Source organism: Ochotona curzoniae, unplaced genomic scaffold (genome assembly GCF_017591425.1).
Source record: "Ochotona curzoniae isolate NIBS_2020 unplaced genomic scaffold, NIBS_Ocur_1.0 scaffold_4701, whole genome shotgun sequence".
NCBI lineage: Eukaryota > Metazoa > Chordata > Mammalia > Lagomorpha > Ochotonidae > Ochotona > Ochotona curzoniae.
This window is the reverse complement of record NW_024467122.1, coordinates 49,185,283-49,213,238: the sequence shown is the minus strand read 5'-3', so window position 1 is coordinate 49,213,238 and position 27,956 is coordinate 49,185,283. Positions and strand designations below refer to the sequence as shown.

The 27,956-nt window shown below is 44.3% G+C and overlaps 1 protein-coding gene across 2 annotated transcripts; it reads right to left on the bottom strand.

The window, feature by feature from the left end:
* Nucleotides 1-98: 98 nt before the first annotated feature.
* Nucleotides 99-27,144, bottom strand: RAD51 (RAD51 recombinase). 2 transcript variants are annotated; one of them, XM_040969157.1, is made up of 9 exons: nt 27,056-27,144; nt 22,723-22,860; nt 12,264-12,381; nt 9,717-9,808; nt 5,754-5,848; nt 2,681-2,794; nt 1,454-1,583; nt 1,135-1,256; nt 99-735 (listed from the first exon to the last, which is right to left on the bottom strand). In XM_040969157.1, the coding sequence occupies exons 1-9, from the start codon at nt 27,140-27,142 to the stop codon at nt 612-614; spliced, it is 1,020 nt and encodes a 339-aa protein (XP_040825091.1). In that variant the 5' UTR covers nt 27,143-27,144; the 3' UTR covers nt 99-611. The 2 variants fall into 2 exon arrangements, with proteins under 2 accessions (XP_040825091.1, XP_040825092.1); XM_040969158.1 differs by lacking the exon at nt 1,135-1,256.
* Between the last annotated feature and the right edge of the window lie 812 nt (nt 27,145-27,956).

Here is a 27,956-nt window from a genome sequence, read left to right as displayed (position 1 = left end):
TTAGCAGCTTCACACTGAATCTGCTTGCTTAGCCTCTCAAATACTCGAGACTCCAGAATTGAGTTAGTCTTAGCAGTGAAAGAACCAAGCAAGTAAAGGGCTGACAGCAGGTCTCATCCAAATCCCTTAACAGAAAACCAATTTTTATGTCCCAGTTTAGGCATGAAATTAAAGGTGTACTTCTGATTGGGAGAGTTTGCCTGAAAGAAAAAATCTGTGAGGGGACTCAACTCCTTTACTACGGAGTTCAAGCATTTTGCTTTACCATCTCTCAGAAGGGAGCAGTCAGGTCTCCCAGTTTCAATTCATAGAGACCTACTGTTGTCCAACAGATGACTGTTAGACCCGAGCTGATTTCAAGACACTGCCACAGGTAGTTCATACCTCTCCTCCAGAGCAATTGCAGAAATTAATTTAGTACATAAGGAACAAACATTACAAATCAGTGTGTGAATACTGACCTGCCTCCTGTTTATACCATCAGAAAAGTTAACACAGTGGGTGTTTTGGAAGCCTTTCCCAGGCAGTCACAACAGGTAGAGGCCTTTGAAGAACCCCAGGGAGCTGGCGCTGGCAGAGCACATAAGGTTTAGCGCAGGAAAAACCAGTGTTCAGTCCTTGGCATCTCCCACTCCATCCGCGTTGATGGCAAACATGGCCTCAGCTTCAGGGAGACAGGGGGAGTCGTAGATTTTGCAGATCCTGGTCTCCCCTCTTCCTTTCCTCAGGTACAGTCTGAAACAGACCAAGACACCCAAGTAAGTTACTAATTCCATCCCCAACAGCACAAGAGAATCCACATCTGTTAGATGTACAGACTTTATAGCAGGACTGAAGGCAGAGGCTCTCTTTAGTACATTCTAATCTGGAAGAATCCATTTTCTGCTCTGTCCTCAGTGGATTTTTACTGAAATGTTCAGCAGGGAAAAGTCTACCAATTATTCATATTCTTTTCCTACAGTTAAAGGTTTTAAAATTTTTTAATGAACCAAAACTAAACACATGCACTTACAAGAACACAACGAGATTTTGCAAGAATTCCAAAATGTCCAATTAGAGTTGTTGCTTTGCCAGGGCTTACACAGAAATGCTAACATGACAATCCAAGGAGCAGCACTACCCCATTTGCCTCACCTGGTAGTGGATGCGTGGGCTATGATATTTCCCCCAATAGGCTTCTTAGGATCAGCAGCAAACATGGCTGCTCCGTCCACTTGAGCTACCACCTGGTTGGTGATTACCACTGCTACACCAAACTGACGGGGAAAGATCAACATTATTTTTATACACACAGACATTCCAAGAGCCCTCAAGCAGCCACCAGTTTCCCCCACAAAGAATGACTAGTGTATCCATTCTAACAGCTTGATGCTATTAGACACAACTTTCCTGACATTCCAGAAGCTGGGAGCACTGCAGGTAGGCATTCCCTCTGACTGTGCCTGTAGCTTACCTCATCAGCGAGTCTCAGAAGCATCCGCAGAAACCTGGCCAAGTGCATCTGCCTGGCTGAGAGCTCACCTCGACCCGAGTAGTCTGTTCTGTAGAGGGCAGTGGCACTGTCTACAATAAGCAGTGCATACCTAGAAGGAACAAGGATTGTCTGTAGCCCTGTCCTGCAATCTCACATGGACTTCTATGTAGATACCTTACTAAAATATTCCTGCCGAATTCAAATCTGAGGCACTGTGTAACACTGTGGCTTTTTCTTTAAAAAGTTTAATTGGTTTGGGTTGGCAATATAGTGTATCATGCTAATGCCAGCATGCCATATGAGCAGAGATTCAAGTCCCGGCGGCTCCATTTCTGATCCAGCTCCCTGCTACTGCACTAAGAAAGCAGTGGAAGATGGCCCAAGTATTTGGGCTCCTACACCCACATGGGAAACAAAGTTTCAGGCTCCGTGGCTGTTATAGTCACTTGGGGAGTAAACCAGCAGATGAAAGATTGTCTTATAAGTAAATGAAAAAAGTAAAATATATATGTTTTAATTGCCTTTGTTCTAGAATCAAGTAGTAGATTGGACTCAGAACAATATTGAATCCTCCTGATATTATTTATTTTATCTATTTGGAAGGTAGAGTTAGAAAATCTTCTAGCTGGTGGCTCACTCCCCAAACAAATGTACCTCCTAAAGCCAAGCCAGGGCTAAGGTAAGAGCTTCATCCAGGACTCCACCCTGGGTGGCAGGGGACCACGGACTTGGACCATCTTCCACTGCTTTCCCAGGCATAATAACAGGGAGCTGGATCATAAATGGAGCAGCCGGGATTCAATGCTGGCGTGGAGGCACCAGCATACTTTGCTTACACATAATACAAGTACCTATTTATTTTTAAAGATTTATCTACTTATTTGAAAGGCAATGACACCTACATTGGCCCTAAGTATTTAAGCTATCCTCCACTGCTTTCCCAGACGCGGAGGCAGGGAGTTGCAAGTAGAGTAGCTAGGCCTTGAACTGTCATTCTAATAGGGAACGCTGGAGTCCTAGGCTGCAGTTTCATCTGTTGCATCATTAACAGATCTGTGGCTTTACTTTTAATATTTAACTTAAACCACAAATTATGGGTAGGCAAAGTAAGAACTATAACTCATAAGCTGCTAGTAATTTGGCCAGTCTGTATGAGATCAGGGTAAGGTCTCTGGGAACATCTTTGGTGTTTCCTAGAGCACAAACCTGGACTCTGCCATCATGGCTGATGCTTGATAAAGGAGCTGCGTCTGGTGGTCTGTGTTGAACCCTCGTGCATATGCCACATTATCTAGAACATCACTGCCAGACAGGCCATACCTAGAAGAGACGAGAGAACACTTTTATGCTATACATCGAACTCGGATGAGGAATTCCTCTCTAGCCCACGTCAATGACTGGGATGCTGAAGGAGGCAGGGGAAAGGACAGAGGTTTCAGGGCCACAGAATCTGACTTCTGGTGTCTCGGGAAGTTTAGGGAACTACGCAGAGAAAGGTAACAGTGGCAACTGCTTTGGAGTAGACCTACCTGACAAGATTTCAGGACATAAATCACATCTGTCCTTTTTAGGAGTCCTAAGCTAGAATCAAAATGTCCCTAATAAGGATACAATATATGACTGGAAAATCCCAAGAAAACAATGACTGAAATCAAACATAAACAAAAAACAATCACTCAGTTTAGTAAATCAAGGAATAAAATCTATAAAAACATCAAGCAGTAATAAATCAAGAAAGTAAACATCCTTTGCTAGCTTTCCTTGTTACTTGAGTGGTACGATTATATGGAATGTGCGATTAAATGACACCAGAATGAAATTCATCTTATGCCTCAATCTGCTACCATTGCATTTAAAATAGACAAATCAGAGCCCAGCATGTTAGCCTAGTGGCTTAAGTCCTCATCTTGCATGCACTGGGTTACCAAATGCCCACCAGTTTGTATCCTGGCTGCTCCACTTCTCATCCAGATCCCTGCTTACAGTTTGGGAAAGCAGCAGAGGATGGCCCAAAGCCTTGGGACCCTGCAGCTGTGTAGGAGACCCACAAGAAGCTCCTGGTTTTGGATAGGCTCAGCTCTGGCCATTGAGGTAACCTGGGGAGCGAAACAGTGGATGGTGTGTCTTCCTATCTGTCCCTCTGACATTCCAATAAAATTCATTTATTTTAAAGACTTTAAAATTTTTATTTTACTTTAAAGATTCATTTATTTTTTTATTACAAAGTCAGATATACAGACAGGAGGACCGAGAGGAAGATCTTCTCTCCAATGGTTTACTCCCCAAGCGACCGTAACGGCTGGATCTGAGCCAATCCGAAGCCAGGAGCCAGGAACTTCCTGCAGATCTCCCACGTGGGTGCAGGGTCCCAAGGCTTTGGGCTGTGCTTGACTGCTTTCCCAGGCCACAAGCAGGGAGCTGGAAAGGAAGTGGATCAGCCAGGATACAAACTGGTGCCCATTGGGTAACCCAGTGCATGCATCACCTTGGGGAGTGAATCAGCAGACAGAAGATCTTCCTCTATCTTTCCTCTTCCCTGTTTATCTGACTTTCCAATAAAAATAAATAAATCTTTAAAAAAAAGATTTATTTATATTTATTGCAAAGGCAGATATACAGAGAGGAGAGACAGAGAGGAAGAACTTATGTCCGATGATTCACTCCTCAAGTGAGCGCAACGGCTGGCGCCGTGCCGACCCAAAGCCAGGAGCCAGGAACTTCTTACAGGTCTCCCAGGCAGGTACAGGGTCCCAAAGCTGTAGGCCGTCCTCGACTGCTTTCCCAGGCTACAAGCAGAGAGCTGGATGGGAAGTGGAGCTGCTGGGATTAGAACCGGTGCCTATATGGGATCCCGGTGTGTTCAGGGAAAGGACTTTAGCCACTAGGCCATCCCCGCTGGGCCCTAAATAAATCTTAAAAACAAAAAGTTTGTGCCTCTCAAACAGATGTGTGTCTCCCTCTTCTGTACTGCCAAACACCACTGGACCTTCCTAGGGTGCTTGTGAAGAACTGCTTTGAAGGGACGGTGCATCTCCTTTGGCCTCTGGATCCACGTGGGAGACCCAGAAAAAGCGCCTGGCTCCTGGCTCTGGATCAGCTCAGCTGTGGCCATTGCACTCATTTAGGGAATGAGCCAGTGGATAGAAGACCTTTTCCTATTTTCTTTCTTTGTAAAATCTGCCTTTGGAAAAAAAAAAATCAGTAAGTCTTTAAAAAACAAAACAAAACAAAACAAAAAAACAACCAAAACTTTGAAATCTGAACTACTTTTACTCATTACAAATACTTCAGGAAAAACAATGAGCCTTTCTACCTGCCTAGTATATATAACTAGTAAATTCTGAATAAATGTTGCCGACTACAGCTTTTTCCTACCAAGAGGAATGTATCCTCTCTAATGTAAGTAATGTTTGCACGCTAATGTTACCTAAAGGGGTTGCCTGCAACACAGCATCCTATTTTGGTGCTGGTTGAAATCCTAGCTTTTCAATCTTGGTTGAATTCCCCGATACAGACCTGGGGAAAAAAAAACACTTGATGATAGTGCAAGTCCTTGAACCCTGGCACCCGCATGGGAGATTGGGAAGAAGCTCCTGGCTTCAGATTGGCTCAGCACTGGTCATTGCAGCACCTTGGGGAGTGAACCAGCAGACAGACTTTCTCATTCTTTGTCTCTCTTCTCTGTAACTCTGCCTTTCAGATAAAGGCAAAATAAAACACAAAACTTTGCTGTCTAAAGATTTTCTTGTATAACTTTAGCTTCTCACATTTCTAAAAAATGCAGTGAAATATACAAAGGTATTTCAAAAAGTTCGAACCAAATGGAATAAAAATTTCCTGTGAACTTATTTTTTTAAAGATTCTTTTTATTTGAAAGGTAAATTTGATAGAGAAGGAGAGCGAGAGGTCATCCAGCTACTCACACCCCAGATGGCCACAACAGTCAGAGCTCAGCTGACCCAAAGCCAGCAGCTCCATACCAGCCTCCCATGTGGGTGAGGGGTCTGAGGCTTTGGGCTTTTCTCCACTACTCCCCCAGGCTAGAAGTAGAGCTGAATCACAAGTGGAGCAGCTGGGCCTTGGATTGGCAGCAATATGTGATGCCGGCACGGTAGGTGAAGGACCAGCTTACAGTGCCACTGCACCAGCCCTGTGTGTGTTTTCTGAAGGCCCCTCATGTAACTCTGCGATGTGGAGTAACAGAGGAGACATGCGTTAGGAGAGTAACCCAGGGAATTGCTAGAGTGACAACATACTGTCGCATCATTTAATAACCTACCTCTCCGCCACGGCTAGCAGCCGCTCTGGCCTAAAGGTACCTTCGGTATCAATGTACATGGCCTTTCCTTCACCTCCGCCTCGGTCAATGGGAAGCTAGAGAACAAAAAGAAGAGTGGAAATGAACACTGTATTTCTGATATAGCTGACCAAGTTCTTTTGAAGCGAAGTTCTTCCATCTTTAATATGATTAAGGGGGAAAAATTAAACTAAAAAAAATTGTTAGGAGCTATTCCCTTCTGACAGAAATACAGCTAGAGGCAAATGCAAAGCTCTTCTTGTCTCACAGAACACAAAGCCAGTTACTGTCTTGTCAGATTGTTAGAAATATTGTCCAAAGTATGTGATAGTGTTCTGTAACTGTGTCAATATAAGACTGAAGAAGACGAACAGTTGAAGAGTCACTTATCTTGGCTTGAATCGAGAAGAGCTGTGCTGTGGTGCAGTAGGCTAAGCCTTGACCTGTGGTGTCAGCTTCCTATGTGGGCACTAGTTTGAGTCCCAGCTGCTCTGCTTCTGATCCAGCTCCCTGCTAATGGCCTTGAAAGCAGCAGCGAATGGCCCCAAACCTTGAACCCCTGAACCCTTGTGGGAGACCTGGAAGAAGCTTCCGAGTCCAGGAGCCAGGAACCTCCTCCAGGTCTTCCGTGAGGGTGCAGGGTTCCAAGACTTCAGACCATCCTCTTCTGCTTTCCCAGGCCACAAGCAGGGAGCTGAAGGGGAAGGTGGAGCAGCTGGGACATGAACTGGCAATCATGTGGGATCCTAGAGTGTGCAAGGAGAGGATTTAGCCACAGATCCATTGCACCAGTCTCTCAAAAAAAATTATTTTTAGGGTCTGGCTTTTAGGGTCTGGCACAACAGCATAGCAGCTAAAGTCCTTGCCTTGAACAAGTTGGGACCTCATACGGACGGTGGTTCTAATCCCGTCGGCTCCACTTCCCATCCAGCTCCCTGCTTGTGGCCTGGGAAAGCAGTCGAGGACAGCCCAAAGCCTTGGGACCCTGCACCTGCATGGCAGACCCAGAGGAGGCTCCTGGCTCCTGGCTCTGAGTTGGCTCAGCTCCAGCTGTTGCAGCTGCTTGGGGAGTGAACCATGGATAGAAGATCTTCCTCTCTGTGTATCTGACTTTCCAATAAAAATAAATAAATCTTTAAAAAAAAATTATTCTTTTTAAAGCAAAAGTGGAACTTAATGTAAATTGTCTATGAATTTTAAAATTGCTCTAGCAGACTGAATAAACGTAAACCTTTGTATTCTCACAGTGTCCCTAGTGTCCACTCTGCAGTGCCCATTCCTCTTAGTTTGATTTAACCTATTAGAACTCCTGACATATAGTGGGAATTTTACTTTATTAACTTTATAAGATCTGCACAATGAGAGCAGATACTTAGGGCTAAGGAGCAACCGGTTGCTCCAGCTTAGAATGGTAAAAAAACAAGGCCTTAAATTTTTAATGAATTAAAAATTCTTTTCCCAGGAAAAAAATCAAATACCTATTATTCAGTCACCTGCAAACTACTTATTTTTTTAATAGAATGATTGTGTTTAATCACTTATTGGCTTTTGCGCTAAGATCAAGTATAGAAAGGTTATGTTTATCTGAGGAGAACTGTTTTTAAAGTTTATTGCTGAAAGGCACTAACTACTTAATACACATTCCCAGGCTAGGGAATGTTCTGTGTGTGTAGCTTTAGAGTCAGTGATTTGCATGGTTGCCATGTCAACGATGGATGGTGAGTACTACACTCTAAATATTTATTCCACTCAAATCCCTGTCAAAACAACACGGCAAAAATGTTTTTATTCAAAAAGATGACACTTCCTGCTAAATGACCCGTGTCGGATTCCTATTTGGAACAACCTATTTTCCTTTAGTCATCGCATTGCCCATGGTGCCCGGTAAGAGCTACGGCTTATCTCTACCTCAATGCCTCCTCCCTTATTGTCCCCAAAGTTCCCTTGCGCTTCTTTTCCCCTGGTCCCAACCCCAGCCCGCCACACACTTTCTTCAAATTTTTTTTTTTTAAATGAGGAAACAGTAATTGTTTAGGACTACTTGATAATGAAATCCTAATTTGGCTGTATCATTACCCATTATGGTATCATTTTAGTCTACCAAAAAAAAAGGGAGGGGTTGCAGCATGATGGTGTAGGATGATGTGAACCCTCTGCCCACAATGCTGCATTCCTTATAAGCACCAGTTCATATCCTGCTGGTCCGCTTCGGATCCAGCTGTGTAATTATGCTTAGCTCTGGTTACTGGGGCCATCTGGGGAGTGAACCAAAGGATGGAACACCTCTCCCTGAGTCTCTCCTCTCTCTGTAAATCAGCCTTTTAAATAAAAATAAATCTTAAAAAAAAAATCAAGAGATCAAATGAAAAAATAAAAGATAAAAATAAAACCAAGAGATAGAGGCCAGCATTGTGGCACAGGCGCTCTGCCGACATCCCACTTGGGTTCCACTTCCAATCTAGTTCCTGGTGCCTGGAAAGCAGCAGAGCATGGCTCTGTGTTCGGGCCCCTGCACTACCATGGGAGACCTGGCTTCAGCCTGGCTCATTCGGGGAAAGAATCAGCAGATGGAAGATATCTCCTCCTCTTTGAAATAAATCAAATATACACATACATATATATTTAATTAACAATAATAAAATGTAAAATAAAAGGAGAAACTTTCATTCATAAAAGACCCAGGTTAAATCCTTGGCTTCAGAAGTACACCACCAGATTACACTGATAGAAAAGGCCTGTGAAAGGAAAAGGGATTAATTCCTTCATTACAACCTAAGGTAAGAGTACGTAGGGCCTGGCAGCATGGCCTAGAAGCTAAAGTCCTCACCTTGAATGCCCGGGATCCCATATGGGCGCAAGTTCTAATCCTGGCAGCTTCACTTCCCATCCAGCTCCCTGTTTGTGGCCTGGGAAAGCAGTCGAGGACGGCCCAAAGCCTTGGGACCCTGCACCCGTGTGGGAGACCCGGAAGAAGTTTCTGGATCCTGGCTTAGCATCAGCATAGCATTGGCCGTTGCGCTCACTTGGGGAGTGAATCATCGGAGGGAAGATCTTCCTCTCTGACTCTCCTCCTCCTCTCTGTGTATCTGACTTTCCAATAAATAAACAAATCTTAAAAAGGTTCAATGCAGGTGGAATTTATATATATCTGATGTGAGAAGAAGCTTAGGTCACTGGCTGATAACTGAAAAGTAGCATGAAGGTTTGAGGAGGAAGAATAAAATATGAGACCGTTCTGAGGTTGTACTGAATGTTAATCTAAAGTCTTATCTTGAATTTAAGGTGAAGTTAGTCATTTTGGTTAGATTTTTGGGTGTGGGCACTAAAGAAAGAGTTTACCTCAGGTTGGCATCTCTCCAAGAAGGTATGTGAATTGTGGTATCTTCAATCCCTTACAAAATATTTTTTGCAGCTTTTATCTTATTTATTTGAAAGGCAGAGTTACAAAAAAAAAAAGGGAGGGGGGGACACACACAGATCTTCCATTGGCTGGTTTATTCCCCAAATGGCTGTAAAGGCCAGAGCTGAGCCAGGCTAAAGCCAGTAGCTTCTTCTAGGACTGCCATGTGGGTCAGGGGCTCTAGCAGTTCAGCTCTCTCTGCAGTTTTCCCAGGTACATTGCCAAGAAGCTGGATATGAAGTGGAACAGAGGAGACTTTGCTAGTACCCATATGGGATGCTGGGCTTAACTCACTGTGCCACAGCGCAGGCCTTGGAATTGACTTTCATGATGAGTCAAAACCTAGACTAAAGAAGAAAGCAGTTAAAGGCCAGAGATTTCCATTATATGGTAAGGCATATTTGAAGTCAATGATTTTGAAGGTTCTATGATGTGGAAGAATTCTACAGCAGGGATCTACTAATAATTTCATGTACATCCTAACAGGGTTACAAACAAAAATCAGTTCCAGGTGGTTTGCTTAGTCAGGGCCCCCAGCAGCTCACCTGGCATGTAACAGCCAGCGTGTGACAAATCTGGGTCTTCCCAGTTCGAAATTCTCCAAACATCTCAGTGATGGATCCAGTCTCAATCCCACCTAAAGCAGCAGTAAGAAAAAAATCTCATAATGCAACACAAATAACGTAGAAACTGAAATAATAGCAATGTTCGTAGAATTTATCAGCAAGATGCATATAAAATTCAGAAGTCCATTTTCTAACAAGCAATAATTTTCTAAAATCTTATTTTGAAATAATTACAATGTATAGAAAGCTGCAGAAAAATGTATAGGACAATTCCCTTTGCACATTCCTCATCTAATTTCCCCCATATTAACATCTTGCCTGACTACAGTAGAGCAGTGAACTTGAACACTGAAATTGGCATTTCTCTAGTTAAACAAGCACTCATTTGATAAATGCATATAGTTCTATGCCATTATATCGCATTTGTGGCTTCATATAACTAGCACTACAACCAAGGTATAGAACTGCACTGCTATAGTTTGAATAGGATTTTGACCTTCCACTCCTACTGATACTGAAACTCCAAAGCCGTAAGTGGAAGTCGTAGGTCACGGGGGTGGGTGGGTGGGAATTGTTCCCTGGGAAGGTAACAGGCCTGTGCTACGGCGGCTGAGATGCTTGCTGACTGCATCCTGAATCCGAGTGCCTGCGTCAGGTCCCAGCTTGGATTCTTGCTTACGAGCACCTTGCAAGGGAGCAGGTGATAAGTCAAGTACTTGGGTCCCCACTACCCATGTGAGAGAGCCAAAATTCCCGTTCCAGATGTTTACCTTTGGCTGGGCCCAGACCTGCCTGCAGAGTGAAGCAGCAGATGAAAGAAGCCTGTCTCTCTCTTTCTTTTTAAAGATGTATTTATTTTTTTATTGCAAAGTCAGATATATATAGAGAGGAGGAGAGACAGGAAAATCTTCCATCTGATGATTCACTCCCCAAGTGAACGCAATGGCTGGAGCTGAGCCAATCCAAAGCCAGGAGCCTCTTCTGGGTCTCTCGTGCAGATGCAGGGTCCCAAGGCTTTGGACCATCCTCGACTGCTTTCCCAGGCCACAAGCAGGGAGCTGGATGGGAAGCGGGGCCGCTAGGATTAGAACCGGCGCCCATATGAGATCCTGGTACATTCAAAGTGAAGACTTAAGCCACTAGGCCACCGCGCCAAACCCTTCTCTCTCTTTCTTATAAAGGAGCCCAAGGGCCCGGTCACCTACTCTTCTTCTGATTCCTCATATGATTCTTCCATGTACGCTTCACTGTTGCCAGCTGCTGCCCTCAAGATGACAAACCAATAAATCCATTTCATCTTTAGATTGAACCGCCAAAAACTGGGGTGAATTTTTTTGTCTTTATTATACAGTTGCGTACCGCAGGTACTTTGCAGTAGTATTGAAAAACTAAGAGCATCACAAGGTCATTAAGCAGCCATTGAAAACTGTTACAAATAACTTAAAAATACTAAGTGGTCAAAGGAGGAACAAAAGGAGGGTTAACAGTATTTTTAAAAGACTTACAGGGATGGGCATCAGAAGAGCCACAGTTGTTTCACTTCTCCTCCAGCTCCCTGCCAATGTGCCAGGGAAAGTAGCAGAAAATGGCCCGTGCACCCACATGAGACTCGAAGCCCCAGATCCTGGCTTCAGCCTGCTCAATCCCGGCTGCTGTGGCCATTTGGAGAATGAAGCAGAGGAAGAAAGATTTTTCTCTTTACTCTGCCTCACCCTGTCACTGTCTGAAATAAATCTTCTAAAAAAGAGACTTTATTTAACTTATCTGAATAGCAGAGTGACGGAGAGGGACAGACAGACAAGCAGATTTCCGGCCACTACCTCTCTTCCCAAATGTCAAAACAGTTAGGGTGGGCCAGGCTGAAGCCAGGAGTCTGGAATCCATTTGGATTTCCCATATGGGAGGCAAGGATCCAAGCAGTTGGGCCACTCTTTCCCATCGTTCTAGGCACACTGACATGGAGCTGGGCTGGATGTGCAATAGCTGGGACTTAAACCAGCACTAGGATGTAGGATGCTGGCAACACAGGCAGTAATTTAACCTGCGTTGCCACACTGTCAGCCTCTAACACTCAAAACTGATTCTTCAGCCCATACTGTTTTATACCCTGAAGGTGGAGAAAATGTGAATGCATCAGGAACCAAAACTAACTTTGTAACAATTAGGTCAGTAATGCTTTCAAAATTTCAAAAACTATACTTTTCTTCAGAGTCCTAAAAATTATTATGTAACACACAATAGTATTCAGACAGAATACTGTAATTCACTCATAGTTTTAACCTTACAGTACTTATTTCCTTAGGTAGAGGAAACTTACTCTGAATACAACATTATACAGAGATTAAACATAAGTGGATTTCGTAAGCAAGTGCCACCGGCAGTAACCTTACTGACTTCATCCTGGATACTTCGTTCCCTTTTACTCCTGTCTGTCCTGAATCTCTTACCCAAATCTGTTAGTTTGGGTCTGTGACCTACGCACTTTTATCGCTGACATTCACAATGCACGGTCAGGAATTCACATACCTTGAAGCAGTTTGTCCAGCTCTTTGGAGCCAGTGGTAATCTGTATAATCTCTGATCGTCTCTGGTGGAATTCAGTTGCAGTAGTGAAACCCATTGGAACTAATTTAGCTGCCTCAGCCTGAGAAAAATAAAAATGTTATGTCAACAAAACACAGGTTTGGTTTTCCTCATGTGAGATGCGTAGGATGAGCAGTGTTTCAGATTTTGGAATATCTGCAGACGTCACTGGTTGAGCATCCCTAATCCAAAACCTGAAAGGTTCCACAATTCAAAACTTTTTTAATTAAAGAATTATTTATTTTTATTACAAAGTCAGATATACAGAGAGGAGGAGAGACAGAGAGGAAGATCTTTCGTCCGATGATTCACTCCCCAAGTGAGCGCAACGGCCGATGCTATGCCTATCCAAAGCCAGGAACCAGGTACCTCTTCCGGGTCTCCCACACAGGGGGGCAGGGTCCCAAAGTCTTTGGGCCATTCTCAACTGCTTTTCCAGGCCACAAGCAGGGAGATGGATGAGAAGTGGAGCTGCTGGGATCAGAACCGGTGCCCATATGAGATCCCGGCGCATTCAAGGCGAGGACTTTAGCCACTAGGCTACAGCACCGGGCCCCACAATTCAAACTTTTTAATGTCTCATTAACATTCAGGAAGGTACAGAGTATTTTGGTTTTGGGTTTTCTTTTAGGGATAGTCAATCTTTATTAATAAAACAAGAACGAGAGGAAGACAACCTGTAACAAAATTTCCAGAATGATTTTTCTTTCCCAAGTCATCATAGGTGGGTTGGCTTTGTGGTGTTAGCAGGCTAAGCCAAGGCCTACAGCCCAGCATCCCACACGGACGCCGGTTTGAGTCCAATTGCTCGACTTCTTATCCAAGTCCCTTGGAAAACGAAAGTACTGCTGCCAGCCACATGGGAACCAGCATGGTGTCAAGGCTTCTTGTTTTCACAAAGCCTAGGCCATTGTAGCCAATTGGGGAGTGAACCAACAGAGGGAAGAACTTTCTCTCTAACTATACCTATCAAACTTTTTTTTTTTTTTTGAATGGCAGATTTAAACAGAGAAGGAGAGTCGGGGATCTTCCATTTGCTGGTTCACTCCTCAAATGGGTGTAATGGCTAGAGCTTGATCTGGAGCCAGGAACCAGGAGCCTCCTCCAGGTCTCCCATGCAGGGCCCAGACTTGAGCCTTCCTCCACCACCTTCCACGACCACAAGCAGGGAGTAGGATCAGAGGTGGATCAGTCAGGACTAGAACTAGTGGCATATGGGACAATGACGTAACCTGAGGACTAGCCTACTGAGCCACAACTGGCTTAACTGGCCTTAAACTTTTTAGTTATTACAAGGGACCAGAAGGAATGCTATGTTAAGCCCTCAAACGTGAGTCCATTGCCACCACCCAACATTTTCCTGTGGTCCTTACTGGATCCAGTAAGGCCAAAAAAGAATTATAGCCAAAGAAACACTGTTCCACAAACAAATGGACAGGTTCGACAGCTGTTACTTTGTTTTATCATAGGGAACACTTCAGATTAAGAAATGTTTTGAAATTGAACAAGTTGTTTTAAAAATCTGGAGATAAATACATAATGTTTCAAATAAACAAAGAAACCATAAGTAACAAAGTTTGATAGGGCAACATGAAGATACTAAAACATTTTTTTTGCCCTAAAGAAAAAGGAAGCCTAAGTGTGGTGCTATGGCATAGTAAGCTAAGCCTCGGCAGGCAGTGCTAGCAATGCCAGTTTGTGCCCCAGCTGCTCCACTTCTGATCCAGTACCCTGCTGATGGTGTATGAAAGCATGGGAGAGGGCCCAGCACGATAGCCTAGTGGCTAAAGTCCTCGCCTTGAATGCGCCAGTTCTAATCTCAGCAGCCCCACTTCCTATCCAGCTCCCTGCTTATGGCCTGGGAAAGCAGTCAAGGATGGCACAAAGCCTTGGGATCCTGCACCCGCGTGGGAGACCTGGAAGAAGCTCCTTGCTCCTGGCTTCGGATTGGCTCAGCTCCAGCCATTGCATTCACTTGGGAAGTGAATCATCAGATGGAGAATCTTACTCTCCGTCTCTCCTCCAGTCTGTATATCTGCCTTCCCAATAAAAATAAATAAATCTTTAATTAAAAAAAAAAAAACCAGGGGAGGATGGCTGAAGTCCTCAGGCCCCTGGAAGACACTCCTTGCTCCATACTTCAGAGTGGCTCAGCTCCAGCTGTTGCAGCTATGTAAGGGGTAAATTACCGAAAGATTTATTTGCCTGTCCTCTCTCTAAAATCTGCCTTTCATAAATATCTCTTTAACAACAACAACAGGGCCCGGAGCGGTGGCGCAAGTGGTTAAGTCCTCGCCTAGCACGCCCGGGATCCCATATGGGCGCCGGTTCTAATCCCGGCAGCCCCGCTTCCCTTCCAGCTCCCTGCCTGTGGCCTGGGAAAGCAGTCGAGGATGGCCCAAACCTTTGGGAACCTGCACCCGTGTGGGAGACCCGGAAGAGGCTCCTGGCTTCGGATCGGCATAGTATCGGCCCGTTGCGCTCACTTGGGGAGTGAATCATCGGACGGAAGATCTTCCTCTCTGTCTCTCCTCTCTGTATATCCGCCTTTCCAATGAAAAAATAATAAAAAATAAATCTTTAAAAAAAACAACAACAACAACAACAAAAAAAGAAACTTACTGATTTGAAAAGTTCCCTTGGGTATTGAGAAAATTACTTTTGAAAGGAAACATCCCAAATCCCAGTGTATCACACGAAAATATAAGTTTATAATTATTTCCTGCTAAAAATAAGTAAACTGTATAACTACATACCTACCAAAGGACTAAGTGCATAAAATAAAAAGTAACCTTGAGAATAATGGGTGCTAAATAAACAAATCAGGGCCTCTACACCTACTTGCATCTCATTACGGTGCTGGTTTGAATCCCAGCTGTTCCATCTGCAATTCAGTTCCCTGCTAATTGGGAATACAGTACCCATAAGGGATGCCAGTACTCTAGGCTTAAGGGAACCCTACTACATGATGGTGCTGTTTCCAAAGTAAATAAATCTTAGAAACAAGAACAACAACAAAAATAAAACAAAAATCCCAGGCCTGGCGCAGTAGCCTAATGGCTTCAGTTCTCGGCTTGCACGCATAGGGATTTCATATAGGTGCCTGCTCATACCCCGAATACCCCACTTCCCATCCAGCTCCCTGCTTGTGGCCTGGAAAGCAGTCGAGGACGGCCCAAAGCCGTGGGGTCCTGCACCCGTGTGGGAGACCTGGAAGAGGCTTCAGATTGGTGCAGCTCTGACTACTGCAACCACTTGTTGAGTGAATCAATGGACAGAAGATCTTCCGCTCTGTCTTTCCTTCTCTCTGTATATCTGACTTTCCAATAAAAAACAAATCTTTAAAAAAATATATACCGGGCCCGGCGCGGTGGCGCAAGTGGTTAAGGTCCTCGCCTAGCACGCCCGGGATCCCATATGGGCGCCGGTTCTAATCCCGGCAGCCCCGCTTCCCATCCAGCTCTCTGCCTGTGGCCTGGGAAAGCAGTCGAGGATGGCCCAAAGCTTTGGGAACCTGCACCCGCATGGGAGACCCGGAAGAGGCTCCTGGCTTTGGATCGGCATAGTATTGGCCATTGCGCTCACTTGGGGAGTGAAACATCGGATGGAAGATCTTCCTCTCTGTCTCTCCTCTCTGTATATCTGCCTTTCCAATGAAAAAATAATAAAAATAAATCTTTAAAAAAAAATAAAAAAAATAAAAATAAAAAAATAAAAAAATATATACCATGGGAGTTCTGTGACAGGCACTGGGTCTCTGAACATTCAATGTGGCTGATATTAAATACTGAGAGAACCCAGATTGCCCAAGGTATCCCGCAGCAGGATTCTGGCAGTGTAGGTTACAGCTGTGATCACACCCTCCCTTTTGTCAATAAACAAGGAGCTCTACCATGCACCCCAGCCTCCCACCTCCCTGTTGACACTGGCCGCAGTAGCACAGCACCTGGCCACACCCTGAACACACACCAAGCCACAGAGCCATAGTTTAAAAGCAAAAACGTTCAGAGAAGGCAACAGATGCCCAAACTAAAAACAAAAATGTAAGAAACAACAAGGAAAACATTACAACTCCCAAAAAGGTACACAATTTGAGTTTTAGAATGTGAAAATGCCTTAAAATAATGGAAAATATTGATCATAGGATTAACAAAAAGAACAGAAACAAATCTTTAAGATATAAAGATTAAATTATGGATGAAACTTGCAAAGGGATTGTTATTCTGATGAGCTAAAGCAGAAATACTAGAAATGAAGAATTCAAAATGCCAAACAGAAAACACAGTGGAAGCTCAACAACGTGCTTGAGGAAGTAGAAGACATACCTGAGCCAGAGGGCAAGCCCTGGCATTATCTCAACCTGACATAAAACAGTAAGAAAAAACTAGAAAAACTCAAAATACAATTCAAGAAATATGGGACATTATCAAGTAACCAAACATCTGCTTCTTAGGAGTTCTTGAAGGTATGGGAAGAGCAAATTCATCAGAAGGTTTATTCAGTGAAATGACAGAAAAAATGCAGAGAAAGAACAGGGATATCCCAGGACATCACATGACCAGAAACAACCTTCACCACAACACAAACTTTCCCCAGATTCTAAAATGTACAAGAGAGAAACGCCAGGTGTTCCTCAGATGATTCCCAGTTAGTTAACAGCTGATTCCTCAGCAGAATTCCTCCAGGCCAGGAGGGAATGGAGAGAGTCCAGGTCATAGAGAAAGGAACTGTTCGTTTCTGGCTGAACATTGCATTCAGCAAAGCTCTCATTTAAACATGTAAATGAAATAAATGACTTCCTAAACAAACAGAAGTTGAAAGAATGTGCTGCTACCCACTCAGCCTTATAAAAGATGCTGAAGGATGTGTTATGCACAGGAACAGAGAATAATCAACATAGCAACAGAACGTGAAGGTAGAGTATTCTAGTACATGTACAAAGGAGGGCCCTGCACAAAGGCTTAATTGGCTAATCCTCTCCTTGCAAGCACCAGGATCCCATACGGGTGCTACTTTGTATCCCAGCTGCTCCATCTCCCATCCAGCCCCTTGCTTGTGGCCTAGGAAAGCAGTGGAGGGTGGTCCAATTTGTTAGGACTCTGCACTAATGTGGGAGACCCAGAAGAAAGTTCCTGATCCTGACTTTAGGCTGGCTCAGCTCCAGCCATTGTAGTCACTTGGGAAATGAACCAGAGGATACAAGATCTTTGTCTCTCCTCTCTGCAAATCTGCCTTTCCAGTTAAAAATATATATATATATAAATATATATATTTATGTATAAAATACAGCAGAAATCCAAAGCAAGCAATAAGAGTATGAAAGGAAAAACAGTAGAACCAAGCCATTATACCTCAATAATCTTGAATGCAAATGTCTTAAGCTTTCCAAAAAAAGCACCAGGCTAAATTAGAAAAAATAAAACCCATCTATACACTGCCTACTAGAAACATACTTCACCAGCAAAGATACACACTGACTGAAAGTCAAAGACATTACATAACAATGGAAAAGAAAAATAAGCAGATGTAGGCACATAATAAAAGACAAACTTCAACATAATAACTGTTAAAAGAAGGAGACCCAGTGTGGTAGTCTAATGGCTAAGCCCTTGCCTTGCATGCGCCAGGATCCCATATGGGCACAAGTCCGTATGGGCCGCCCACTTCCCATCCAGCGCCCTGCTTGTGGCCTGGGAAAGCAGCCCAGAATGGGCCAAGTTTTTGGGACCCTGCACCCATGTGGGAAGACCCGGAAGAAGCTCCTGGCTCTTGGCTGCTGACTGGCTCAGCTCTAGGTGTTGTGGCCACTTGGGAGTGAATCAGTGGATAGAAGATCTTTTTCTGTCTTTACTGCTCTCTGTAAATCTGACTTTCCAATAAAGATAAAATCTTAAAAAAGAAAGAAATGAAGAAGAGCACTACGTAATGATCAAGGAATCAATTCAAAAGTACTGACTGTAGCAAATCTATATGCACCGATGCCAGGGCACTGGGTTACTTAAAGCAAACTTTTAAAGATTTGTTTCTTTTCATTGGAAAGGCAGATATATAGACAGGGGGAGAGACAGAAAGATCTTCCATCCACTTATTCACTCGCCAAGTGGCTGCAACTGTCAGAGCTGAGCCAATCCAAAGCCAGAAGCTTCTTCTGGTCTCCAGTGAGGGTGCAAGGTCCCAAGGCTTTGGGCCTTCCGAGTGCTCTCCCAGAACATAGGCAGGAACCTGGAAGGGAAGTGGAACAGCCAGGATATGAACTGGTGCATGTAAGGCGAGGACTCCAGCCACTAGGCTACAGAGCCGGGCCCTTAAAACAATGAACAAATCTTAGAAGAGATATAGACTTCAATACAATAATAATGAAGGATCTCATCATTTGATAAATCCACTAGACCAAACACCAACAAAGAAATAAATAACAGAGTTAATCTATTCTACGAACCCAGATGGACATAATGCTATCTATAAAAAATTTCATGCCACAGATGCAGAACACACATTTTCATCACTTCATGCAACCTATCCTAGGACAAACTGCAAGCTCGGCCATAAAACCCTGAAATCAACTCAACAAATGAGAAAACAGGCAAGAATATGGAACTGAACAACGTATTGCTGAACAGTGGGTCACACGAGAAAGCGAAAAAAAAAATTCCTGTAAACAACATGACAGCACAATGTATAAACTTATGGGATACAGTAAAAGCAGAGTTAAGAGGGATTTTGATAGCAGTTAGAGCCCACATAATAAAATATCAGAAAGGCATCAAATAAATGACTTATCGATATAAATCTGCAAAAACAAGTCAAAACTAAAATTAGAACGAAATAATATAGTAAATAGTCACAATTGAAACAAACAAAATACATAAGATCAGTTAATTGAACAGCAAGTTTTTAAGAAATATAAACAAAACTATATACCATTAGTGCAGCTACCAAAAAGGGGGGGGGGGAATGGAGACACAAACTGGGAAAATATAATAGCATAGATATAAAAAGAATCATCAGGAATTAATACAAGCAGCTCTATGCCAACAGATTTAGAAGAAATGGACAATTTGTGGACATATACAATATACTTAAATTGAGTCAAGATGACATAGATAACCTAAACAGACCAGGAACTACCACTGAGACTAAATCAGAGATAAAATACCCTTGGAACAAAGAAAAGCTTAGACCAGACAGATGGCTTCACTGCTGAATTTGTTCTTAAGAGATTTATTTTTATTGAACCAGAAGATTTACAGAGAAGAGAGAGAGAACAATCTTCCATCTGCGGGTTCACTCCGCAAATAGCTGCAATAGCCTTAGCTGAGCCAGTCCAAAGCCATGAGCTAGGAGATTCTTCTGGGTTCTCCACGCAGGTGCAGGGTCCCAAGGCTTTGGGCCATCCTTGACTATTTCAGGCCATAAGCAGGGAGCTGGATGGGAAGTGGAGCTGCTGGGATCAGAACCAGTGCACAGAGGGGATCCAGGCGCATTTAAGGCGAGGACTTTAGCTGCTGGACCACGGCATAGGACACGACATGAACAATCTTTTCTTGAGTGATGAAATGTAAAAGGCCCACAGACATGAAAAAATGCTCAGGTTCACTAGTCATTAGGGAAATGCAAATGAAAACCACAATGAGGTTTCACTTTACCCCATTTAGAAAGTCTGTCATCTGTAAATCAAAACATATTTCAAAATAATCTGCCATATAAGCCAGCCATCCCACTCCTGAGAATTTATCCAAATACAGTGAAATCAGCATGAACAAATGAACCTGAACCTCCATATAAACAGATTGTACAAAATTTGTAATAAAAAGATTATTAAGGGCCCCGTGCGGTGGCACAGTGGTTAGGGTCCTCGCCTTGCACGCCCGGGATCCCATGTGGGCGCTGGTTCTATCCCGGCAGCCCCGCTTCCCTTCCAGCTCCCTGCCTGTGGCCCGGGAAAGCAGTCGAGAATGGCCCAAAGCTTTGGGACCCTGCACCCGCGTGGGAGAACAGGAAGAGTCTCCTGGCTTCAGACCAGCATGGCATCGACCATTGCGCTCACTTGGGGAGTGAATAATCGGATGGAGGATCTTCCTCTTTGTCTCTCCTCTCTGTATATCCGCCTTTCCAAAAAAAAAAAAAAATTATTAAATAATTCCCTCATAATTAGTTAAACCAGTAAAATTACTTCTAGGTAAAAATAAGCATATAATTTAAAATCACAACCTTTCTGGGCCTGGCACAGTGGCCTAGCAGCTAAAGTCCTTGCCTTGAACGCGTCAGGATCCCATATGGGTACAGGTTCTAATCCTGGCACCCCGCTTCCCTTCCAGCTCCCTGCTTTTGACCTGGGAAAGCAGTCAAGGACAGCCCAAAGCCTTGGGACCCTGCACCTGCGTGGGAGACCCAGAAGCAGCTACTGGCTCCGGATTGGCACAGCACCGGCCATTGTGCTCACTTGGGAAGTAAATCACCAGACGGAAGATCTTTCTCTCTGCCTCCCCTCCACTGTGCATATCTGACTTTGCAACAAAAATAAAATAAATCGTTAAAAAAAAAAAAACAAATCTTTTAAAAAAAAGCACAACCTTTCTCTGTTGAAATCTTGCCTATGGTAGATAACAGGAAGCCTAAATAATATAGGATTTCCATATGCAAACACCAATCCCTACTAACATGCCTAGGAAAGCAGTGGAAGATGGTTCAAGTTGCTCTGTCCCTGGACCCACATGGGAGATCCGGAAAGTCAAGGCTACTGGCTTTGGACCAGCCCAGCTCTGCCTAGTACGGCCATTCGCGGATTGAACCAGCAGACAAATCTCTGTCTCTCCTCTCCAACTCTGCTTTTCAAATTAAAATAAATATTTAAAAATACGTTGATGTGCACCTTGTGAGACAACAGATGATGGCCAAAGTAGTTGGGTCCCTGCTACCCCTGTGGGAGACCCGGACTGAATTTCCAGACCCAAGATTGGTGTGACCCAGCCTCAACTATTGTGGGCATTTGGGATGCATGACAGAGGACAAATCTGTCTCTTCATCTTTGTCTCTCTCTGCTTCTCATATAAAATAGAAACACAGAAAGTTTAGAGAACTAAGGCAAAAATAAAACCCACTCATATTCTTATCACTCAAAAATAATGCTAATATCTTACTATATTTCTCCCATGTACTATCTTTACATAAATTTCCTAATATGCAGGACTGGCACGATAGCATAGCAGTTAAAGTCCTCACCTTGAATGTGCCAGGATCCCATATGGGTACTGGTTCTAATCCTGACAGCTCCACTTCCCATCCAGCTCCCTGTCTGTGGCCTGGGAAAGCAGTCGAGGACAGCCCAACGCCTTGGGACCCTGAACCCGCGTGGGAGACCCAGAAGCAGCTCCTGGCTCTGGATTGGCTCAGCTTCAGCCACTGCAGTCACTTGGGGAATGAACCATCAGATGGAAGATCTTTCTGTCTCTCCTCCTCTCTGTATATCTGACTTTGTAATAAAAAACAAATAAATCTTTTAAAAAATAATAATAAACAAAAAATTTTCTTATATGCGCATGCTAAAAAGCAAAAATCAGGGTGTGAGCATTTAGCTTAGTGTTTAAGGTGGCCTCAATTCCACATCTAAGTACATGGGTTCAATTCCTACCTCTGATCCCAGCTCTAGCTTCTATCTGAGGTCATAGTAATTAGGTTTATGCCACTCGTGTCGAAGAGCTGCGTTTGAGGTCCCAGGTTACTAGCTTTAGCCCTAATCCAGTCCTCACTGCTTTAGGCATTTGGGGAATGAATTCAGCAGGAATTTAGCTTAGGGTTAGTTAAGATACCAGCACCAACATTAGAGTGCCCAGCTTTGGTTCTTGGCTCTGCCTTGACCCGATGCAGATTCTGGGCGGCAGCAGCAATGCTGACGTGCACTGCATTGTTGCCCCCACGTGGGAGACCTAGGTTAAGTTCCTGCCTTAGGCTCAACCCAGCCCCAACCTCAGTGTACTTAGGGATGAAGCAGCAGACAGGAGCTTTATCTCAGTTTCTCAAATAAAAAATAAATAAATGGATAAAAACAAGCAAAAATCACACAGGTCTATGTTCACAAACGTTTGCGAGCACTTTATCTGTAAATACCCTATTTCAATGACTGCATTAAGTATTTCTAAGATACAGATTATAATATACAAAAAGCAAAAGCATAAACCAGTTACTGCTGGAAATAGTATAAATTGACCGTCAATTTTACACTTATCTCAAATTCTATAACAATAAAATTCATGGAATAATGGATTTAGGCAAGGAGGTGTACACAAAATAAGAAAACTGTTTTGTCAAACAAGGTGACCAGCTAATGAGGAAGATCACCTTTTGCTATACCCTTCTGTACTGTCCCTCCAGTGCCTTCCTAGATTACATAAACTGTACTCACCAGAATTTTATCAGCTTTTGCTTCGCTAATTCCTTTAATATTTATTAGCTCCTTCTTTGGTGCATAGGCAACAGCTTCCACAGTATGAAATCCAGCTTCTTCCAATTTCTTCACATCATTGGCATTTATACCACATTGCTGCAAATAAAGAAATCCAGGGGTAAATTGGAGATTTGGCTGTCTCATCTTTACAACATGGATACCATGTGCTTTACCTACTTAACAAAGTATCTCAAGAACTGTATTCATGTAACAGTTCTAAGAAGTGCACCTTAATAACAAATTATTAAAATAGTAGTTCAAAACTAGCGCTATGTCATTTACATTAAAGTGAATTTCTCTCAGGAATTGGGAAGACACCAGTTACCAGGGTCCTAAAGGGCCACTTGAAACCAGTGTCTCCTCACCCCCTTTATACATTAAAAAACACACACACATACATACAACTTGGTGTCTTTTTTTTTTTACAGTATTTTTTTTAAAGATTTATTTTTTAATTTTTATTGGAAAGGCAGATATACAGAAAGCAGAGACAGAGAGGAAGATCTTTCGTCTGATGATTCACTCCCCAAGTGAGCGCAATGGCCGATGCTATGCCGAGCTGAAGCCAGGACTCTCTTCCCATGCAGGTGCAGGGTCCCAAAGCCTTGGGCCATCTTCGACTGCTTTCCCGAGCCACAGGCAGGGAGCTGGATGGGAAGTGGGGCTGCTGGGATTAGAACCGGCGCCCATATGGGATCCCGGGTGTGCAAGGCGAGGACCCTAACCACTGCGCCATCACACCGGGCCCTTTTTACAGTATTTCAAGATGTACAGATAAAACAGCTCCAGAGCTGAGGAGAGCACTATTCAGGTACCCCTTTTGGTCAAATAATTGGAATGTTATACTGTAACCACCAACACTGACATTGGTGAGGGGATGGCATTGTAAAGTCAGCTACCTGCAATGCCAGCATCCCATGCGGGTAAGTTTTGTGTCCTGTTATCCTATATCCAATCCAGCTCCCTGCTAAAGCACCTGGGAAAAGTAGAAGATGGTCCACATGTTTGAGCCCCTGCCACCCTGATGGAAGATCCAGAAGGTAGAGTGCTGGTCGTTACAGCCAACCAGGAAGTGACCCAGTGAGTGGAAGAGCTGTCTCTCGCTCTTTCTGAAACTAACTTTCTAATAAATAAACCAATCTTATAAAAAGAATGGCAGGAGCTGGCATGGTGGCATAGCAAGTTGAACCTCACAATTGCACTGGCATCATAAGGGTACCAATTTATGTCCTGGTTTCTCCAGTTCCGATCCAGCTGCCTTCCAATAGCTTGAGAAGGCAGCTGAGGATGACCGAAGGTCCTGGACTCCCTGGATTCACGTGGGATACCCAGAAGAAGCTCCTGTCTCTCAGCTTCGGACCAGCCCAAATGTGGCAATAGCAGCCATTTGGGGAGCGAACCAGCAGATGCAAGATCTCTCTCTCCTGCTCTCTCTGTAATTCTGACTTTCAAATAATATAAATAAATCTTAAAATCTATTCGGTAACTTACAGAGCCCTGCAGCTTCACTGGAGATAGGAGAAATGCACAAAAGGAGACCTAAAAACCCAGCCTTTCTCTGCATTCCCCTACTTTCTTCAAGCCCAAGTCTGCTGCACTTGCTCCAGGCCCTTTGTATGACAGGCAGAAATAGTGCAGGGCCCCAGCTGTGCGGTGTGATGTTCCCAGGTAACATTCAAACCTGGAGCTTGCCTCTTACAGCTTCCATAACGCCCAGCCATTCTTTCTTCCTGTGATAGCTGCTTCACTAGGAACTCACTAGGAACTTCAGCAGAGATCTCGGTCAGTGGAGGCACGCTGCTCCCCTCTGTGCCCTGCATAAATGATCCAAGCTACAGTAATCCCTTAGACAGAAATTTCAGACTTCAAAGAGCCTGAAGACTCAACCATAGGACCCTAGGTCTTATTTTCTGATAATTCAGCTCTGGGAAAGGAAAACGGCAAAGGAGGAACAAAATCATTGACAAGAGAGATCTGACCCTGTGCTTAACAACAATCAAGTCTTTATAGGACCCCTGACGATTTCATTTGGGTCTTGACTTAGTAATAAACCTATGTTTATATAAAGATTGTGGCATTTCCTATTAGGAAGAAGAACCAGCAGATCAATGTAACTCAGATTTAGCAAGCTAGGCTAGGTCTCAACCCCTACAGAGCCATGTGTGAGCTGTATGTGGGTATGGACGAGCCATGGCTGGGCTGAACCATCCAACAGCAAGGACCAGTCTGGGTTGAAGGCCAGTCAGGAAAAGCCACTGTTCCTGCTAGGACAGGAGGTGAACTGAGTAGGGCTGGCTCATGGAACCCCTGGTATGCGCAAAATCTGGCATTGGAAGAGGTTCTGATGGAGGAGCCTGGGCAACTCCTCTGGCAGGACACAGACCCGGCAAGTAAGTGCAAGAAGCATGATAGGAGGGGCCCGGCAGCGTGACCTAGCAGCTAAAGTCCTCGCCTTGAACGTACCGGGATACCATATGGGTGCCGGTTTTAATCCCGGCAGCTTCACTTCCCATCCAGCTCCCTGCTTGTGGCCTGGGAAAGCAGTCGAGGACGACCCAAAGCTTTGGGACCCTGCACCCAATGGGAGACCCGGAAGAAATTCCTGGATCCTGGCTTCAGATTGGCATAGCATCGGCTGTTGCGCTCACTTGGGGAATGAATCATCGGACGGAAGATCTTCCTCTCTGACTCTCCTCCTCTCTGTGTATCTGACTTTCCAATAAATAACTAAATCTTAGGAAAAAAAAAAAAGAAGCAGCATGATAGGAAACAGCCCAGAACAGGCCATGGAAAGTTTCCCACTGGCATACATTTGGCATGGGTCAGGGGCAGACCAGGCTGAATCAGTTCACGTCATCCACTGGCAAATCTGAGCACCAGAACAGAGTGTGGGTCAAGCCAGGTTTGGTCGCAACAAAAACCAATGCACAATATGGAATGCCAAGGTGAGGTTGCCTGTACCGGATGTGACTGCAATGCCCAACCAGCATGCGTGAGAACCAGGAAGGGAGGGGGCGGAGCCAGCAGGGGAAAATCGGGGGGCTCCCTTGCTGGACCGCTACTCCCACTGGAGAGCTTGAGCTGGGTTGGGGGCAGACCAGACTAAGAAGAGCAACAACACCTGTATGCCTCATGTGGACTAAATCAGGGAAAAGCCAGGCTGGGCTGATTATTCCTACTGGTGCAAACAAAATTAGAGTGGGCGAGGGTCGGTTGGGCTTAGCCGCAGCATCAGCTGGCAGAAGCTGGCACTGGGGGCTAGTTCTGTCAAGTCAAACCACAGAACCACCTGGAGAGTGCATAATCTAGCAGTGGGAGAGGCCTGGGAGGGAAATAGTGGGCTCCTCCCTCTTGGGTTACCACTCCCATAGGATGACAGGAAAATCAGGACAGGAGTGGGGGGGGCAGGGTTGGCTAGACAGAGAGGCACCCAATAACAACCGGGAGCGCTGGATAGTTGAGTTGGTTAGATGGAACTAAGCTTTAATACCCATTGACATGTACGACAGCCGAATGGGATGTGGGACAGACTGGACTAGTCTGCTACACATACTGGCAAACCAGGGTAGGGGGAGTGCCTGGTGGGAGTTATTACCGGTCGCTCTGACTAGGCTGCAGCTCCCAATGGTTTATGTGAGGGCTGAGAATGTGCTGGGTAGCACCAGGCTGGACTGCAACACCCATTGGTTCCAGTGGAAGTCGGGGCTGAAAACAGAACCAACCCTGCAATTGCAACCATCAGCTGATGGGGCGATGGACTGTGCTGGGCCCTGTACTTGCTAGTTCATACAAGAATCTGGTCTGGGAACACCTCAGACAAAGTTTCTTTGGGGATCTCCCCAATCGAAATGCCGGACTCGGAACCCTAACCATGAAAAGACAGAAAACAGCACAAGTCAATCCACCACCTTAGCTATATGTTGGCAGTGAAAAACATGGCAAATGGAGACTCTATCAAGGACTATGTCAATCAGTGGATTCTTCAACGACCTTATCCTGCTTGAAGTGGCGAGAATGGCAGAAATTCATAAATGGTGAACTATCAAACCACTTGAGCAAGAACCTCAGAGCAGGCCCCACACCTGGGACCTGGGGAGGGTGGGAGACTAGATGGGGCTTCTCCCTTAATATCACCCTACCTCAGATACATGAAAGAAACAATATGGAAATAATAGTCTTACCCACTTTCCTGTAGCCCTTGAACCTTTTTACCCTAATTAGTTATGTAAAGATTGTCAAAAATATAACAAAAAAATGAAAAAAAAAAAAAATTGAGCAAGCAAGGACATACCTCTAACCGTGAAATAGGTTGTGGGCCAAAGCTTTCTTCTTCCACTGAAGTATCAGCATTTGCTTCCAGTTGCATCTGCATAGCCATCACTGAAAAACATTGAAGCCATTGGCATAAATAGAATGCCAGGTGTGATAAGGACAAAGCTACAGGGCTGTGGCAGAAAGGGTTAAGCTGCCCTGGCCCCGGGTTCCTGAATCTGTGCCTGAAGCATGTACAGATTTTGGTAATCGAGGGGGTCCTGGACCCAATGCCTAAAGAGTATAGAGGATGACAGTACTTGATAAGTTCTTGGTCTAATCATTACCCATTCATGGCAAGCAAAACAAACCTCTCTAGAGATTTCCTCTCCATCTATCTAGTTAGTTATATCAGAAAGACTTTCTAGAAGGGCCAGGACTATTCTGTTTCTTAAAGATGCATACCTTGGGCCCAGCGCAATGGCTTAATTAGCTAATCCTCCCGCTTTGAGCACCAAGATCCCATATGGGAACTGGTTCATGCCCCAGCAGCCGTGCTTCCCATCCAGCTCCCTGATTGTGGCCTGGGAAAGCAGTCGAGGATGGCCCAAAGCCTTGGGACTCTGAACCCTCATAGTACAGGGCTCCTGGCTTCTGGCATCAGATCAACTCAGCTACAGCCGTTGCAGCCACTTGGGGAATAAAGCAGCAGATGAAAGCTTTCTCTCTCTCTTTTTCTCTGTAAATCTGCCTTTCTAAGAAAAAAAAAAATCTTAAAAAAAAAAAAAAGATAATGGTGCATACCTTAATTATACCAATCACATCTTCTGTTTTGTTGCTTTATATTGTGACCAGGCATTATGCATTTTTTGATACCTTATTTACATATTACCCCTGGAAAATAGCTCAACCTTGCCTAATAGGTCTTAGCACAGATAAAG